Below are 17,555 nucleotides of genomic sequence, written 5' to 3' on the forward strand. Positions count from 1 at the left end.
TTGTATTGGATTGAAATGTAAGCTTGTCCCCCTTGACATCAGGAAACAGAACCCGATTTTCCTCTCTTGCTACAATCATTAGTGCCGGAGACACTGGAAGAGTGAATTTCTCCATTCTGCTGTCGGAGTTTGGAGGCAAACAGAGGTGGACTCAGAACCCAATATAAGACGGAATTTGGCGATCTCCATAGTAATTGGCGGATTTAACACAATGGGTAAGTAAAAGTGAAATGCTTTTGCTATCATCAGTGGTCAACGCAGGCGTTCGGCGTGCGCAAATTACATTGCCTCAACCTAGATGCGCATCCAAAAGTGTTCGTGACAAATGTTTTTGGCTTAGTTTAAAGTGCACGAATAACTTTAACGTCAATTTCCAAGTTATAGCGAACAGCTGTATGCATTGACAGTTCGTGTTGTATTGCAGCGTCTTAACTGGAGGAAAGTTTTCGTTTGAAACGTAAAGCTACGATTGTGAAATATTTCCATATATGTATAAAAGTTAGAAAATGATTTAACTACATATTATGAACATTAAATGTTTATTTAGCTTTTCAATCGTGAAACGTGGTTTGCTTTACGTGCGATTTAGTGTAGGCTATTAAAACATTAACTTAATATACACGAACACACACACACACACACACACACAAATATACATATATATATATATATATATAGAGAGAGAGAGGTTTTATTATGGTTTCACATATTAAAGTATATCTAACTCATCTATTAATATGCAATAATAATCCTACACTGCCTTATACAATTTGGAAACACCACAGACACAAAGGCTGCAGCATAAACATCTGTGTCCTATTAACAACTATAATAGGTATACTAATTGTTATAAACGTAACCTAAAGTTATTTTTCTCCTGGTGTTATCAACTGCTTGTTCTGTGTGCATCTCTCCACACTAGAGCCTGCCTTTGGGGAGGTGAACCAGCTAGGCGGTGTATTTGTGAACGGCAGACCGCTTCCCAACGCCATCCGGCTCAGGATTGTAGAACTCGCCCAGCTGGGCATAAGACCGTGCGACATCAGCAGACAACTCCGGGTATCACACGGCTGTGTCAGCAAGATTTTGGCCCGGTACAACGAGACTGGTTCTATACTCCCGGGGGCCATTGGAGGCAGCAAGCCGCGGGTCACTACCCCGACGGTGGTCAAACACATAAGGACTTACAAGCAAAGGGACCCTGGTATTTTCGCATGGGAAATTCGGGACAGGCTTCTCGCGGACGGGGTGTGCGATAAGTTCAACCTTCCTTCAGTAAGCTCTATCAGCCGGATCCTTCGCAACAAGATCGGGAATCTGTCGCAACAGAGCCAGTACGAGTCGAGCAAACAGACGCATCACCCGCAACCGCAGCCTACGCTTCCGTACAACCACATCTACTCGTACCCGACTCCCATCTCGGCTGCCGGGGCAAAAGTACCTACTGGCCCTGGCATGCCCACCCTTCCTGGACACATGGCAATGCACAGGATATGGCCGTCCTCGCACTCAGTCACCGACATTCTGGGCATTCGATCTATAACAGAACAACAAAGTAAGCAATTCTCCACCTGGTCGACTGTGAAAAGGGCATGCAATGATACTATCAGCACAGGATTTGTATTTTGCCACAGCAAGACATCAAGGCTTACAGCGGGTCCAATCTGAGTTCTAAACTGAAGCCATGCTTAATTCTGCACTGTCCGCGAATGCTTTTAATTCAGATAATACTATTTTGAATAGCCTGCTAGACTTAGAGTTGTTGGTGTAATAAGCATGTAGTAATCATATAACGTCGCCTAGTCATTTTAAATGCAGCAGCACAAACAACGGTTCTAGCTAATAAATTCACTGAATTATTAGCTACGTAGTCAACATTTGCTTACCAGTGTGATCATTCGAGACTCGAAACAGTGTGGCTAAAATATCTATAGCCTATTGAACAACATGTAAAAAACAATTGGTTTTATATGTTGCGTGTTATTTCAAAGCTGGGCGCCGAAGTAACATAACTGTAGTTCAAACGGCTGCATTAAAACAGATGGTCTAGGGCTTGCAGTTATAATTAAGGAGCGGATGTAGAATATTAGCGGGGTATAGCGAAGGGAAGGAACAGCAGAGAGGAGATGAACTTAAAATCAAAATGAGGTGTTCAAAAGTGCCATTTCTTACAGGCAGGCATTTTACTTACCCCCCACTTTTAAAAAAATGCGCGCACATCCGACAAGGAACATTTTTACCCACTTTCTGACCGGAACACACGCCACCCCCAGCAACTGTGTTACTCGTTAGGCCTACAAAGCCTTTCTTACCAACGTCGACTTGTTGTCGTAGACTATAACAAGAGTCTCAGCCCTAAAACTCGTAGCAGCCATCACAGCCTGCTGCACACTTGACAGGTCATAAAATGTCTGTCACACCATATCGCAAAAATGGACATTGTAACGACTGCCATGTAGCCTACTAATTATAAAACCTGTAAAACGATTTCCCAGAATTTCCCAGTAAGACAAAGTGTTTGTCACGTTATGTTATCTTTTTGAACGCTAGCTTTTTTCTGAAACTGCCAAAACCTCGGAACGAATTTGTGGAAAAGCTGAGGCTCTCGCGACAGTCTTGTGCGTGTGGTGGGATATAGGCCTACCATTCACGCAGCCGTGCAGAAACATGCCCCTCTCCAAAAAAACCTGGGAGGCTCCGGCCAAGCCATGTTCCAATTTAACCGAGACAATCTAAACAACGGGTTTTTTTTGCCTCTATTTAAAAGCAATGCAGATAGTCGTACCCAACAAGAAATCACGAGAAGGAATGTGTTCTCAAATGTTGCCTTTCTAAACAATTTATGCTTTTCGAAATTATTAGCAGATGTTTGTGGCAGGTTTTGAAAGCCGAAACAAAGTATAATGTACACTCAATACTGTGAGGCTTTGAGCACAATATTAACTTCTCCAACCTCCAAATGCGCTTATCTGCAGATTTACCAATACTTTACTCATGCAATATAGTGATACGACGTTTCTTTTGTCGAAGGTAGGTTCTGATATAAACGTACAACTTTTTAAACTAAAATAAGACGATAAACCAAAAATCATCACTCGCGTGTCCCTCGCTATTTTAACACTTGACCTTCACGTAGGTGGCGGTTTTAAATTATAAGGCACGTCGACTATTGGAGAGACCAACTGATTGTTTAAATGTTAAACTCACTTAAAATGATTGCTGCAAAGTAATTTACGTCTACAGACCCAGTTTTGTTTGCTGTTTCTATGAAGCATAGCCTATTTGCCTTCAGGCCTCTTCAGCGAAAGTCCTTTAAAGAATAAAAAACAAAAAAACACGACCTTAACTGACAAAAACAAGATTCCCCATAAACTGCCTACCTTAAAGTTTTTTGTTTTTTTTTTGGTTTAATGTTTAGCTCTGTCTTGTACATATAGGCCTAAAGATTGATACTGAGAGGACCAATTCAAATTTCACTGTTGTGATATTTTAAGAATCAAAGTGCATGGTTTTGCTTAAAAAAGGTGGACTAAGACACCTTTGATCGTTCGCTTGCTTTAAAAGCATACAAATTGAAACCTGGATGGGGAAGAAAACCTGATCAAATGCACGTCTCGTGTTACAACATTGGTGGGCCTACATTCCCCAATTTAAAACTCTGGGAACCGTGTATAATATAATATTCATTACGCACAAAAGGGAAACGATTTAAGTAAATCTAATTTGTCCCAAACGAGAAGACAGTCGGTTTATGTTTCTGCTGGGTCCACTCCGCACTAAAGTAAGGCATTTCTTTGAGCACGTTTGCATTCATCGCCGACTAGGCTATATGTAAGCCACATAAAATAACTACAGGGTGCCTATATTCAGACAATATTTTCCTATTTGACCGGGAAAACAAGAAGCGTCATAAGGCTCCAAATGTTAAGGTGATTTAAAAACGGTAGGTAGGCCGTCGCTGCCAAGTTTAAAAATAGGGCCTATTTGATTTTTCTTTAATTAAATAATCTTTTTATTTTATTTTATTTTATTTTTTAAAGGTTGCATTGACAAATGATCAGGATATATTTGCATACAGGCTACTAGAAAAAAACATGTCCTTAAAACATCGTCACATGGAACCTTATAAGACTGCTTGGATGTAGGCCCCTACACGAAATGACAACCCAGGGAACACGGATCGCTGATGTGAGGTCTGCTTATTTGTCGGCGCTGATTTATTCTCTCTGATTTCGCTCTCCTCTGTCTCTGTTTCACCCCCCAGTTAGTGACAGTTCGTCATTTCCCAGCGCCAAACTAGAAGAATGGAGCGCTATAAGCAGGACTAACTTTCCTCCGGCAAGCTCTGCGCTAATCAATGGCGTGGATAAACCGCACTTAGAACCAGAGGCAAAATACACACAGGTAAAAGACAACACCCATTGCATTTACAAATAATTATAATTTATATTTAAATACTTAATATAAGTACTTTATATTCTTGTCATCGAAGGTCACAGTAGCGACCCAAAAGCTATAGTGTTATTAAAACTATTGCACAATGAAATAGCTTTCACCGCTTCTCAGCTTGATAAAATCCACCCTCGGTATACCTCTTAACATCACTTTCTGAGCACGGGAGAATGAAATGTGTGTGTGTGTGTGTGTGTGGTGGGTGTTTATGCGCCAGTTTGAATAAGTCTCAACTCATATACTTGCAAAATGTTCAAGAGTGTCATGGTTTCTTGCTGAATTATTTCTGCTCATACATAATAATCTATATTACATTATAGTGGTTTTTTTTGGGGGGGGGCTGGGGTGCTTTGCGTCACTAAACATGTCATAGCCTATGCTAGTTTTGTGGCAATTCCAATGCGACACGCCTTCATTTGGGCCTATAGCCTATGGACCCTCCATACAATTACTCTTCTACTATATGAAAACAGCAAGAAAACAATCTAGGAAGACTTTCAAAGAACACAGACACTGCCCATAGCTGCGCGCAATGCCTTACTTCAATTAGGACTTCATACTTGTAGTTTTCGTAATGAATCTGTGACAAGCACCGCTATTTGCGTTGTAATGTTAACATAACGAAAGCACACAGAATATAATCACAGCTGCAGAAGGCATAATATAATTTAATTTTTTAATATCCTTTACCATCAAGTCTATGGATTTACTTGACTTGATGGACAAAAGCTGAGGATAGTTACTAAATTTTATTTGCTTATATAGGACTGTTATATATTGATTATGTATTCATTTATATTGAATTCTGTCTGAGGGGGGAATAAACAGAGACGGGGACGAAAGAGAGGCAATATGGTTTAACAACGTATTACTGGCTACTGGAAATGTAAGCGACTGCTTCATTAAAGCATTATGGCGCGTCTAAAAAATGCATTCATGTAAAAACGAATGCAACAGTACCTTGCTTATAAACTGCTCTTGTAATGGAAGAGCCAAAATAAATCTTATTTTCCTTTCCCCCTAAATCATGTTCTATTATTGATTTTTGACCTAAAAGAACTGGAACAGCGATATGTCAGCTGTAAAATTAAGCATTAATCATTGAGATGTCCAAGATGTCCCCCGAAAGAAAGGCGCTTTCGTGTGCGCGCACGTGTGTGTGTGTGTGTGCATGTGGGGGGGGGGGGGGGGGGGGTTCTATTGGCAAAAGCACGATCAGTGCATGATGCTGTACAGATTTGCCTGTTCTTCCGTACGTCTCAGGCAGTACTTCTAAGGGAAGTACACACATAAACAATAAATAGTCGCACGTTCCCAGTTGCGATTTTCAATGGAACACGTGCGCGTTGGTAATGATGACCTTGAGAAAGGTATTGTTTATAAAGATTACAAGTTACTTGAACACGTTTAAGTCATCAAAGCTTTAAAACTAATGATGAAAAAAAATACATTTATTATCTAAGCCTATAATATGTTATATTTAGGAATTATATTATATTATATTATATTATATGATTATACAATTATATATATATATATATATATATATATATACACACACATATATATATATATATATATATATATATATATATATATATATATATATATATATATACTGAAAACATGTTCAGTATTTCACATTTAATGCGCCACTGAGTTGTGAACATGACTCAAGCTGTGTTTGGACTGGTCTTAATGTGCATTATTCACGCGCTGAATTCCAACGCCGTTCTCACTTTTTGTTTACAGCCAGTCCTGGAAAAAGATCCGTTCAATAATACAATTTGTCGTTTGTGTAGCTACATTTTTAGTAGGACTGGCTGTTCCGATAATAATTATTAGGCTATTGTTATTATCATCATCATCATCATAATACTAATAATTATTAGTATTTGATTAATGTAGGCATTTTTATTTTTATATTGGGGGTGTTTTGTTCTACATACTCATGAAACGGCTTAGTTTAAGATTAATCAATTATATTGTCCCTAAATGGTATTCTAAGTTTGTTTTTACCACTCACAAACGTACAATATATTTTTCGAAGTATAAACTTTTCTTTGAAAATCAATAGACCTATGTTTTGCGATCAGAAAAAAAAAATACATGAATCAAGGAACATTTCTAAACGAAATCTAATCGCGGCCTGCATTTTCCAGGTGGTAGGACAATTTCCAATTGAAAATTTACAATAGGATATCTCTCTCTCTCTCTCTCTCTCTCTAACTTACAAACGCTTTCCTAGTGCTGCTTACTCACAATTTCAGTGTGTTCCATCTCCCTCGCTCTCTCTATTTCTCTCTCTCTCTCTTATGCACGCACGCGCGCAATGCTTTTCCGTACTATAGACCTACTCCTAGCTTATTTGTCCTCTGGGACATAATACGCGTCCATGATTTATTATTCCCATTCCCAATTCCCAATTAAATCGGGCTGTTAATCAGCTTCCTTCCATCGGTCCACGTTACTTGTTTTGCGGAGAGCCTGTTTAATTTGTATTTTGTTTTGTTACTACATTCCCGGGAATACAAGCTAGCTCACGTTTAGGTATAGATAGCAGTGAAACACAAATTCAAATCGCGCAACAGTACACTTCCAATACAGTGAATGATATACATGTAAATAGGAAAGTAGCTCTCATCCTGACCTGATGAATGTGGATGTACTGCCAGTCTGGATATGACGAATAAACAGAGTATTCAAAATCTGTTGAAGGGCGGCTACAAGTTAGTATTCCTCCCCATGAATTGAGCGAATAAATCATAGTTAAACAGCAAATAGCCCCTTCTCTGTTCTTTTAAACCGAGCAGTCCAATAATGATCCACGGCCCATTAGCAAAAGCAACATATTACGATTTAGACACTTACCGGTTTTGGCGGAATGGTCGCATTATTGTGACGCCCCCGGGGGTAAACTAGAATCTGATGAACACTAGCAGGTGGGCAGCGGAAACTATTATTAATGTCGGCTTATGGCGCGAATTTTGCGGCCCAACTGTGCTTCTGGGAAAAAAATCGTCAAGTCACCTGCTGGTGTTTCATTCCTGAAAAAAGTAAATACCATAATATAAAATGTAAGTTCAAATGCGTCCAAGTTAGCAAAATGTTCACTATAAAAATAACTGTAACGGAGATACACCTGGCACCCGTTGGACCCACTTTAAACTCTGACAGTTGACAATACCATTTTATCCCCGTGCAGTATGCAATATTGGTTTGCAGACAGCAACGCCCAACACACGCATTCTGTATTAACAAATACCCACTTTCGCTAAATAAAAATTAATTATTGACGTCTGTTTATTTTATTTATCAGGACCAGAACTACTGACCGTTTGAATAGCCAAAAGGTTAAATAAAAATGTCAAATAAATTGCATTATTTTTGTGGCCTACCACTATCTCAATACTGGAGAACCTACAGCTAAAATATTAGTGACTTCATAGTGTATTGTGAGAAATGTGCTTTGCATTAGGCTACTTTAACATTGTCTCCCGTGACTTGAGTAACAGCGCATTAACGAAACGTTATGAAATAACTTACACATTTTTCAGTCAATAAACGGGACATATCGGACGCTCTTTCCCAGAGGAACAGAGGTCATTAAGCCCTGATTTGAGGGTAACTACTTACAAAAATATAAACAAGGCCAGCGGATCGGATGTGCGGTGTAATTTGCCTTTGGTATGCTGTAGCCCTGCACAAAACTATTTTCCTGGGGAAAGGAACAAACTATTTGCAGCAGTAGATTAACCGTTCGTCGCTTATGTTGACAAAACACAATTGGCCATCTGCTGGTGTTATTTCGCTTGCATCACACATTCAACGAACACATAGGCTAATGCGTTTTTGTTTGATTTTGTAGTTTAAATATAGGCCTATAGAAAACTTTTTTATAATACTGAATAATACATTTTATTTCGTTAAGTCTGCACATCATTGCAAGCTCCGTGTAAAAATAATGCCTGCTTACATTCAGCAGGTACAGTTTAAGGTAAATTACAAATTCAGTGAACATAACAGTCAAGCCTGTCTGTGTGGCATAACACATACACACGCTTCCAACGTCTTCATCTACCGGACATCACTACTCTCACGAATATGGATGATACAGTTGGACTAATTAAGATACAACACCTACAGGCCTACGCTATAAAAATTCGGCCGAAATTTCTCAGATTGAAAAACTAAAAATCCACGAAGATTGGTAATATAGAAACAGGATATAATAAAATCATTAAAATAAATATTGCCTACAATTACTAGATTTTAAACATAATTCTAAAAGTAGACTGCAACGAGCGAAAGGTCACATTGTGTCGAAATAAGAGCGATCTAAGTGCACCAAGGGCTCATTTATAAGGCCGTGTACACAAACACGGACAATACTGCTGCGCCTGACAGGGCACTGCTCACCCTATGCTTAGGCTTTATGTTGCAACAGATATTTTGTCGCAACTCAGATCAATGCAAATACAAAAATTAAAAATAAAAACAATAAAAAATAAAATGAAAAAACTCGTGGTGCCACTTCATAACACAGCAGTCTACGCAGTTCTTCACTGTTTTCAGAGTATAGGCCTATACTCTAAATCTCGGTACTCGCTGGCCTTCGGCGGTTTTATGAAAGCAGAATGACAGAAAAGAAAATGTAAATAGGCGAAAGCTCCTGAGCTGTGGAGCAGGTCCAAGCGGAGAGAAATGGTCATATTCCTCGTAAGTCTCTCCACACAAGAAGGACCATGAGGCCAAGCAAGTCTATTACTGAAATTATTTAACCGATACGGGTAATACATAGACAGTCGTTCAGTGAAACACCCTTCAGTAAAACTTCTGTTGTTGTTGTTGTTGTTGTTGTTGTTTAAGGTCTTTCAAAATATTTTTTTTGTGCTAACAAGACGCTAAATATGTTAATCTTGGAGGAGTCTCGGTTTGAAAATTAACCGTGTTTCCCCGTTTTTTCCCTCACAAAAACGATAGATTAAACCGAGTGTTATGTACGAAGAGAACATAAATAAATAAATCAGATGTAGGTTATATTTTATTTGGTGAAATATAGCTGTACATCAGTGGTTGAATCTATTTCTCGACTAAGGTAAATTATATGTCTAGCGTAAGAAGAGCCTAGGTTGGCAGTTATGTATGAGGCATTGCTTTTCCGTTTCTCGAAAAAGAGCAAATATGATTCCAAATATGAATTGCATGAACTGAGTCTTTAATGTTGGGTTTGAATCGTTAAGTATAACATTCATGCAGAATTTATATTTAAAAATACTGGGAGTATAAAAAAATGAAATTGTTTTTTTTTTATGTTAAAATTTTAAAATTTCTTTTTTTACATGAAAATAAATTTTAAGAAGGTGCATTCCATTTTAGATCATACCAAATGACCTGAGAACTGCCGAATGAAATGCTTTTAGACAGTAGCCTCTATTCTGTGTGTACCTGTGTCAGGCGCAACGAGCCAATGTAAAGACTAACGTAGGTGAGTCCACAGTACAGGATCTAAAAAGAGTTCCTTCAGAAAACACTGCGCTCAGTAATCTCAGACCACCCACACAATATTTGCTCCTTTTCCTTGTTATGCTGTGGCAATTAGGTGAATTCTTGAAATTGTGTAGCTATTGATATTCTGCCAGAAGGTCACTCACATCTCCTACCCTCTTTTTCTCCTTTGCCTCTCTCTATTGCTTTTTTGCCTTTTTCAATCTCCTGTCGTCTCCCTCTTTTCCTCTGTCCCTCTCTCTCTCTCCCCCTCTCTCCCTCTCTCTCTGTCCCCTCCTCTCTTTTCCCTTCTCTCCCTGTCTCCCTCTCCTCCTCTTTCCCTTTCTTCATCTCTCTCTCCCTCTCCCCCTCTTGCTGTTCTCCTCTCTCCTTTTCTCCATCTCTCTCTATCACCCTCTCTCTCACCCTCTCTCTCTCCCTTTCCTCCTCTCTCGCTCCCTCTCCCCTCTGTCCCCCTCTCTCCATCTCTCTCCATAGACGCCGAATGGATTGCCCACAGTGAACAGCTATGTCACGGCTCCCAGCATCCCTCCCTACCACCCACCCACCCAAGTGTCGCCCTACATGGGGTACAGCGCCACCACGTCGGGCTATGTGACCGCCCCCACATGGCAGCCGGGCAGTGGCAGTGCCCTCTCTCCCCACAGCTGTGACATCACCGGCCCGCTGGCCTTCAAGGGCATGGCGGGGTCCCGCGAGGCCATCCACCCCGTCACCGCCTCTGTCCTCTGATGGGCTCTTCCCTGCGCACACAGGGCCAGGCAACGGCGGATTAAACCAAAGACAAAGGGGGGGGGGGGGGATTCTCACCAAACGCTCACCCAGAGTGATCCTGTACACCATCGTCTCTACTCTATTTATATGGACTTTAAACAAAAAATAATGCTCCCGTTTTTTTCTGTTCTTACCTTTTCTTCTATTACGTAGTAAGAAGATGTGTCCTAAGCACCCTCCCCAAAAAATGTCTCGGATGACAGAGCCTGAGAGTTAAAGTGGGAAATGCCTCTCCGCGGTGGACACCATTGTGCCTTTTCAGCAGTGATCCCACAGGCCCGGACCTGGTGTACACTGGGACTAAGATCACTGGTGACGCATTCAACCCATGTGACATGCCCACTGGTGAAAAATCAGTTAATGGAAAAACGCAAGCCTCTCTGTTTTAATTGTGTGCACTTCTCTACAAGTTTTTTTTTTTTTTAAGGAGTCTTGCAAAAAATTTAGACAAAAAAATAAAGAGTCATTTAAAACATTATGGTCAGGTAAGCTTGCATTTACGTGATGCAGGAAATTGTTGATGTTTTTGATATTTTGAATTTTGTTTGTTGGTTTTGTTTTTGAAAATAGAAAGTTTTTTTTTTTTTTGGACATTTTTTAAATCTTTAAATGTATGCCAAAACTTCTGAGAGAAGTTACCCTCATTTTTATTTATTGGACTGTATGGTGTGTTCAACAAAGTGCAATTATAACCATCTTCTTCATCATGGGAATTATGCACACGTAACCACCAGCATTTTTATTTGGCGTTTAATCGATGTATTTAACAGTAAAGCTGCACATTTCCAAACATTGCATTATGAAAGTGAATGTATCTTTTTGGCAACATTTGACGGACAGACAGCTCTTTGTAGATGACTGGTTAGAAATTTTCAAAGCTAGCACCTGTTGTTGCCCCCTTTCTTTATGTTGAACGTAACAACACCACTTTAAAAAAAGAAAAAAAAGCGACGATTTCAAATGGAGGTGAGACCAACTAGCCTATATCCAAATAGATAGGTTTCTTACAACCGAATGTGTACTCAAGTGCTCCTACATTTGAGTCGTTACATTCAAATTGAGATTTCAATAACAATTAAAAAATGCTTATGATAGCAAGATTAATAATAATTCTCTATGTGTAAATAGCAGCAGTAATTATGAATATTGTTAATTGGAACGCATTTGTCCACTTGTTGTTTGTAAATACAAAAACCATATTTATTTTCTTAAAATGCCCCAGAGTGTTGGCGTTTATGTTTTAGTCTTTCGCTGTCGGCTTCTTCTAATAGCCATTGCCCCGGGACGACGTTCTCCGTAATGTGTAGGCCTACATTTTGCCCGGATTTCACCATCCGAGCTTGCATCTCAATGACGAGACCTTATTACCTTACACTACAATCAGTAAATCTAGTAAACCTCCCTTATCCGCTGTTATTATTATTATTATTATTATTATTATTGTGTCGTGCAAGGTGTATAAAAAACATTTCTTGGGTCAAACTCCAAAGTGGGTCGCCATAGTCTATCTTTCCATTTACTTAAGGAAAACCTGATAGCGTGTGGCTGAATCCAAGTTTCATATGTACACCACGTGGTCTGCCTTTTTTCTCCTTTAAGCAGGTGATTAAATCCATGAGAAAACTATGCATTGCTGTGTATTACCCAAGTGAAAGACGAGCGATTTTTAGAGATATATTATATCAAAGGATCTAGGCCTATTTGTCTACTAATTACTCGGTCAAAAACAATCACCTTGTGTCATTCATTGAATTACGATCTGGGCCGAAAAACTAAACTAGTCAGTTTATGCTAGTCAGTTTCATAGAGCGCTACCTACAAGATAAAATCAGGTGTAGGCTATCCATTTGATAGCCCTACCATTACAGCCGCACGACTTATTTAAATTTGGGTATATTTTATATAATCGTCTGTGGCTAATAATCAATGTAAACACAATTAAATGCGTTATTTTTACAGAGTCTTAATGGAAAATAAATGTAAATGTTTTACGTTGCATGACACTGGCTACAGTATGTTAAGTAAAACGCTGCACTTAATTAGCTGTCGCCACAATTAACGGTGTTATCTAACAAAAGTTGAATTGGGCGTACTATTTTAATGTTTTTCAACACATTGCACATGTAAACACTGAAATGTAGCTACCCTCAAATTGAAGGTTAGTCCACAAAAATAACTAACGTCGACCTCTGGATTCCCCCAGACCTGTGCGATTTAGTTCAGAAATGGCTTAAGTCCACTAACAATTAATTTATCTTCAATATTTTTTTTTCGAATGCATATTCACATATAAATGTTTATGAAAAGGGCAATACACATGGGGAGTTAAGAGACGATGACGAAGAATTCGTTAGGCCCAATACGAGACTGCATTTGTTCAGAGTTCAAGGTCAGTGTGCCAGGTCATACAAATCTCGTGAATCTCGCGAATCTCGCTGAGCACCAAGTTGGAACCATTGACCACACGTACGAAACTGGAATACAAAAATACGCCACACTGAGTGCACCCAAGTACTCAGCAATATGTAGGCTATTTTGAAAAAAAAAAAAAAAGAAAAAAAAACAGCGGAGAAAAGTGAAAACACACTAAGACGCTTCTTCTCGGTGTCACACTCACAGAAGGGAAGCCTCGCCGCCGCCGCCGCGGAGTCAAATCCGCGCGTCACCGCGCACAGTCCCCCAGGCTCATTTGACTTGGAAAACACTTGCAGCTTGCCTCGCGGTCACGTACCGTTGCTCACAGATGACAGCGCTCGCTCAGTAACTGATTAGCAGCTCAGATATGCAGTACCGTCTCACACTGCATCTGCCTATCGATGCCCAGCTAGAGTTGGCTATCCCTGTTATTTTACATAATTGGAATCAGAAATAACTTGTCTTATTTAGTACTCTAAAGCTATTAGCTACAAATGAACGACACCAAAAATAAAATTACAAAAGCAGTTCTGTAAACTAGATTTGTTTTTTTTTGTTTTTTTTTCCAGAGTAGGCCTACACCTAGAACGGTCAACTTAGTCTGAAATAAATCGCCACCCATTTCGCACTCTAGATTCCCCACTGTGAGAACCCGAAACCCTCAGTCTGACGCGGGCTGCTGCGTCCACGGCTCTCCTCGAGAAACAGCGAACATGAAAGCTGGGAAACAGAAGGCTCCACACAGCGCTGGGTCCTACTGCAGCACCGCCAGCCGGGCAGGAAGGGTCTGCTTTCCTATAAGTCCGAACAAGACCGTATCAGTTTCAGACGTGTGACATGCCTGAGATCATTGCGCATCTTATGAAACCAGATTAGGGATCTTTAAACAACATGCGGCTTGTCTCTGCCGGACTCTGATTAAGTTCCTCAAAATGTAATCTTTTACTAAATCTCAATTTATCAAAATTCTGTTGAAAAGCGAAAAAAAAATTCGTAATCGTTAAAACTGGGATATATATTTCAAGAGGCTATTCATCCCTCGCGCATGTCTCATGGTTCGTTATCCATGTTAACAGTTCAGCCAATCAGGAAAATGTCTGGTTGTACTGTGGTAACATTTAACAGCCGCTTGTGGAATGACCGTTTCGTGCTTGCTTGGTGGAATTAAAAGACTGAAGCCAGATACCGCCCTGGTGTGTTAGACCTGAAGTAGCTTTACACAGGTGAGAAAACCTCACGAACGGGTCTGATCCAATCAGAAAAACCAGAAATGAAGAGAGACCGTGAAAGGCTCGCTCTGTAGCCTACCAACACAAACACCACGAGCAGCAAAAAGCTCCCCGAGTCCGTTGCCAATAATTATGTTTTGCATTTCAAATCTAAATTCCAAATTGTTATTTTCTTGCCGATGCCTTCACTTTTGAACTGTATCTTTCCTGAAACCATTGTCACGGGAGATGTGCTTTACTAGACGAAGTCTAGAAAATAAAGTGCCGAAGAAATGAAAATGCCTATTACCCTGAAATTGTGCAATGTTAAAAAATCATATGTAAACATAAAAGTAGGGCCCGGTAGCGAGGCGGAGGATGAGAGACGTGGGATTACAGAATAGGCGGGGATTCCAGAAGCCACTGCGGTTCCAGGTCACTGGAGTGAGAGTAAGGGAGGAAACGGGAGCAGTGTAAGGGTAGCCTAATACTGCGGGATTATCATCAGATAAGAACACTTGACCCCTTTCGAGAGCCCCGGACTTGGCGGGATTAGGGTTGAAAGTATACCACAGCAGGGACATAACAGTGATCTCCCAGGTCTCCCAGAGGAGCAGGTATGTCTGAGGAGAAGAGATGAGGTATCCGCTGTACCCACACCAAGAAAGTGTAGAATTATTTACAGTGCATCAATCCACTGGCCCCTGTCATTAGAATTTCACTGTGTAAGGCATATCAGGTAAAGTGAGTTGCTGGCTTTGTTTTTGTTTTTGTTATTGTTATTTCCAATTTGACTTTTTGTAAAGGAAGAGCAAAATACACTTTGATAACATCTGTATGGAGTTCTGTTAACTGGAAATCTGACTCAACACAGTTAAACGGAAAGCCACAAGCTGCTGCTGCTGCTGTGAACAATGAAAAATGGAGAGAGAGAGGGAGGGAGTAAGAGAGAGAGCGAGTGAAAGAGAGAGAGGGGGGGGGGAAGTGTGTATGCAATAAATAATGAGTAACCCTTTTTCCAGGACTCAAGACTTGTCAACATAGAGGTTGCAACAAGTGCCCAGACATGGGCCTACATGAATCTACAGGGTGTGTGCTGGAGGGGGGGGCACCTTCCACACGGTCACAGGTGAGAGGGTGTCAGGTGGCCTCCCTTCCTCGCACACACATTTGCATTTTTTCCCCTCTGCGTGTTATTTTAACATGTGCTCAGCTATGCTCTCTGACTCGGGGAGAGAGAAGAGTGATAGCCCATTCTTGGCTACCTCCACCTCGATGGCAGATCCACATTCAGGGAACGGTACTCGTGAGCAGTGGGGGGAGGAAAAAGGTACAAAGGAAAGTTCTCCAAACAACCTGTGCTAGCAAGTGCAAGGTGATGTATATTTTTAGCAAATGCATCTGGCATGGGTCCATGTTAACTAGGCAGCATGGGCTAAGTTGACATGGACCAAACATCAACAGGTCCACACACAAAAAATAAATAAATAAAAAATAAAAAGTGAAGTTGTTTACGGTCTCTCTAAAGGTTTCAACATTTGCCTCCAAAGACAAGCGTACCACAGCCAGTTCTACGGGCATAAAACACGATATTAATACGCTGGGCATGAAACCGAGAGAGGCACAGGAAACGAGAGCAGATAAAACGCGTGTTCCATAGGCGGGCGGGGATAACTCAAAACATAATCGGAGGCTGTAAAGCGTGACCGTTTCGTAACGGACTTTCTACCTCACAAGAGCGTGCGGTCCTTGCATTACCGCATCTTGCATTGTTTTAAATGCTGTACGAAGGTTACCAGCGGTCGAGTTCACCTCTGGAGTTGATTTGGTGACCAGACGGTCACAAATCCAGGTCCATTAAACCTCCCCGACCTACAGTACTCACATCCACACTGAGCAAAAAGTATAGACATACAGTAAATGGAGGACAAACGTAGATTATGTGAGCTCAACACAATCTAGTCTTTTCATTCATTTTTAGTTTTGGTCGGGTAGTGTTTTTCAGTCATTTCAGTAACAGTCCATATGAAAGTTATGTGGACGTGTGTAACAATATCATTTTTATCGTTTAAATGTTTTGATTTCTCTTTAATTGAAAATTAGATATTGGTAGTTGGCTCAATAACTGGGTTGTCATTAAAACTGATACAGTGGAAAACTGAACACGTTTAATTTCAGGAAACTGCTGAGAAAAAGGATGACATATTTAATAATACTGGTAGATATAAGTGCGTGGTGATGTTGTCATTACAATGTCAACTGCTTGCATGTGGTGCTTAGTGTACAAAGCATAGTGTACTGCAAAGTGAAACTAAATTAAGATGCTTGCCAACCGTATGTATATATATATATATATATATACACATAGGACCACTTTAATCCGATTTCTGGAGCAGTTATGTACAAGATGGCCAAGGCACAGTACTTACTTCAGAAAGCAGTTGGATGGAAACACCTCAGGTACTGCAAACAGACGCAATACTACGCATGTACACCAGCCAGAAAGCTTGAAGAAGACGTGTATTTATTATACTGGACAGATTTTGGGTTATGCTGTGTCCACGCTGCTTCCCCTCTTACGTAAGCCAACTTTCCATAGTAGACCATAGTCGGTAATTTCTTGTTGTTAGTTGGGGAACCGTAACACTGAGACAGCATGACTTCATGGCAATATTTTCTGGGAGAAGTACGGAAGACTTTTAGCGGTTTGGCCGACACAGGGTGTTTACAACTCACTATAAGGAACATTGTAATTACATACATATATATATATATATATATATATATATATATATATAATGTTCCTTTTCTGACACACTGAAAAGCTGGTCAGACACTGGTCTCTCACTTATATATATATATATATATATATTATATTGTACTGAGATTACCAGCAGCTTGATCTTCTTAGCAGTGTCCTTGGGGCCATGATCCTGCTGTAGAATAAATTTGTTCCCAATCAAACATCGTCCAGAGGGCAGTGCATGATTTGTCTTTTGTTTGCATTTATCAGCATTCCTGATACCTTCACTCAAAACCAAATCACCAACTCTAGATGCTGTTATACAACCCCAAAACTTGCACTGATCCTCCTCCATTCTTGACCGATGTTTGTACACATGATTCCGAGTCTTTCATTGCTTCAGTGACGTGAACACTGCCACACTGCCACTCTTACTTCCGAGAATCTCAAATTTA

General features: G+C 40.3%; 1 protein-coding gene across 1 annotated transcript; it reads left to right on the top strand.

Moving 5' to 3' along the window:
* Nucleotides 1-28: 28 nt before the first annotated feature.
* Nucleotides 29-13,304, top strand: pax9 (paired box 9). The gene is made up of 4 exons (XM_035395716.1): nucleotides 29-215; nucleotides 923-1,555; nucleotides 4,265-4,404; nucleotides 10,438-13,304. Exons 1-4 carry the CDS (start codon nucleotides 212-214, stop codon nucleotides 10,690-10,692), a joined length of 1,032 nt encoding a protein of 343 aa, XP_035251607.1. The 5' UTR covers nucleotides 29-211; the 3' UTR covers nucleotides 10,693-13,304.
* Nucleotides 13,305-17,555: the final 4,251 nt, after the last annotated feature.

The sequence above is a fragment of the Anguilla anguilla genome, chromosome 1 (genome assembly GCF_013347855.1).
Source record: "Anguilla anguilla isolate fAngAng1 chromosome 1, fAngAng1.pri, whole genome shotgun sequence".
Taxonomy (NCBI): Eukaryota; Metazoa; Chordata; class Actinopteri; order Anguilliformes; family Anguillidae; genus Anguilla; species Anguilla anguilla.

Coding starts and splice junctions, on each gene's coding strand:
- pax9 (XM_035395716.1), top strand. Junction 1,556..4,264: donor ATCTATAACAGAACAACAAA/GTAAGCAATTCT, acceptor TTCACCCCCCAG/TTAGTGACAGTTCGTCATTT. Junction 4,405..10,437: donor CAGAGGCAAAATACACACAG/GTAAAAGACAAC, acceptor CTCTCTCCATAG/ACGCCGAATGGATTGCCCAC.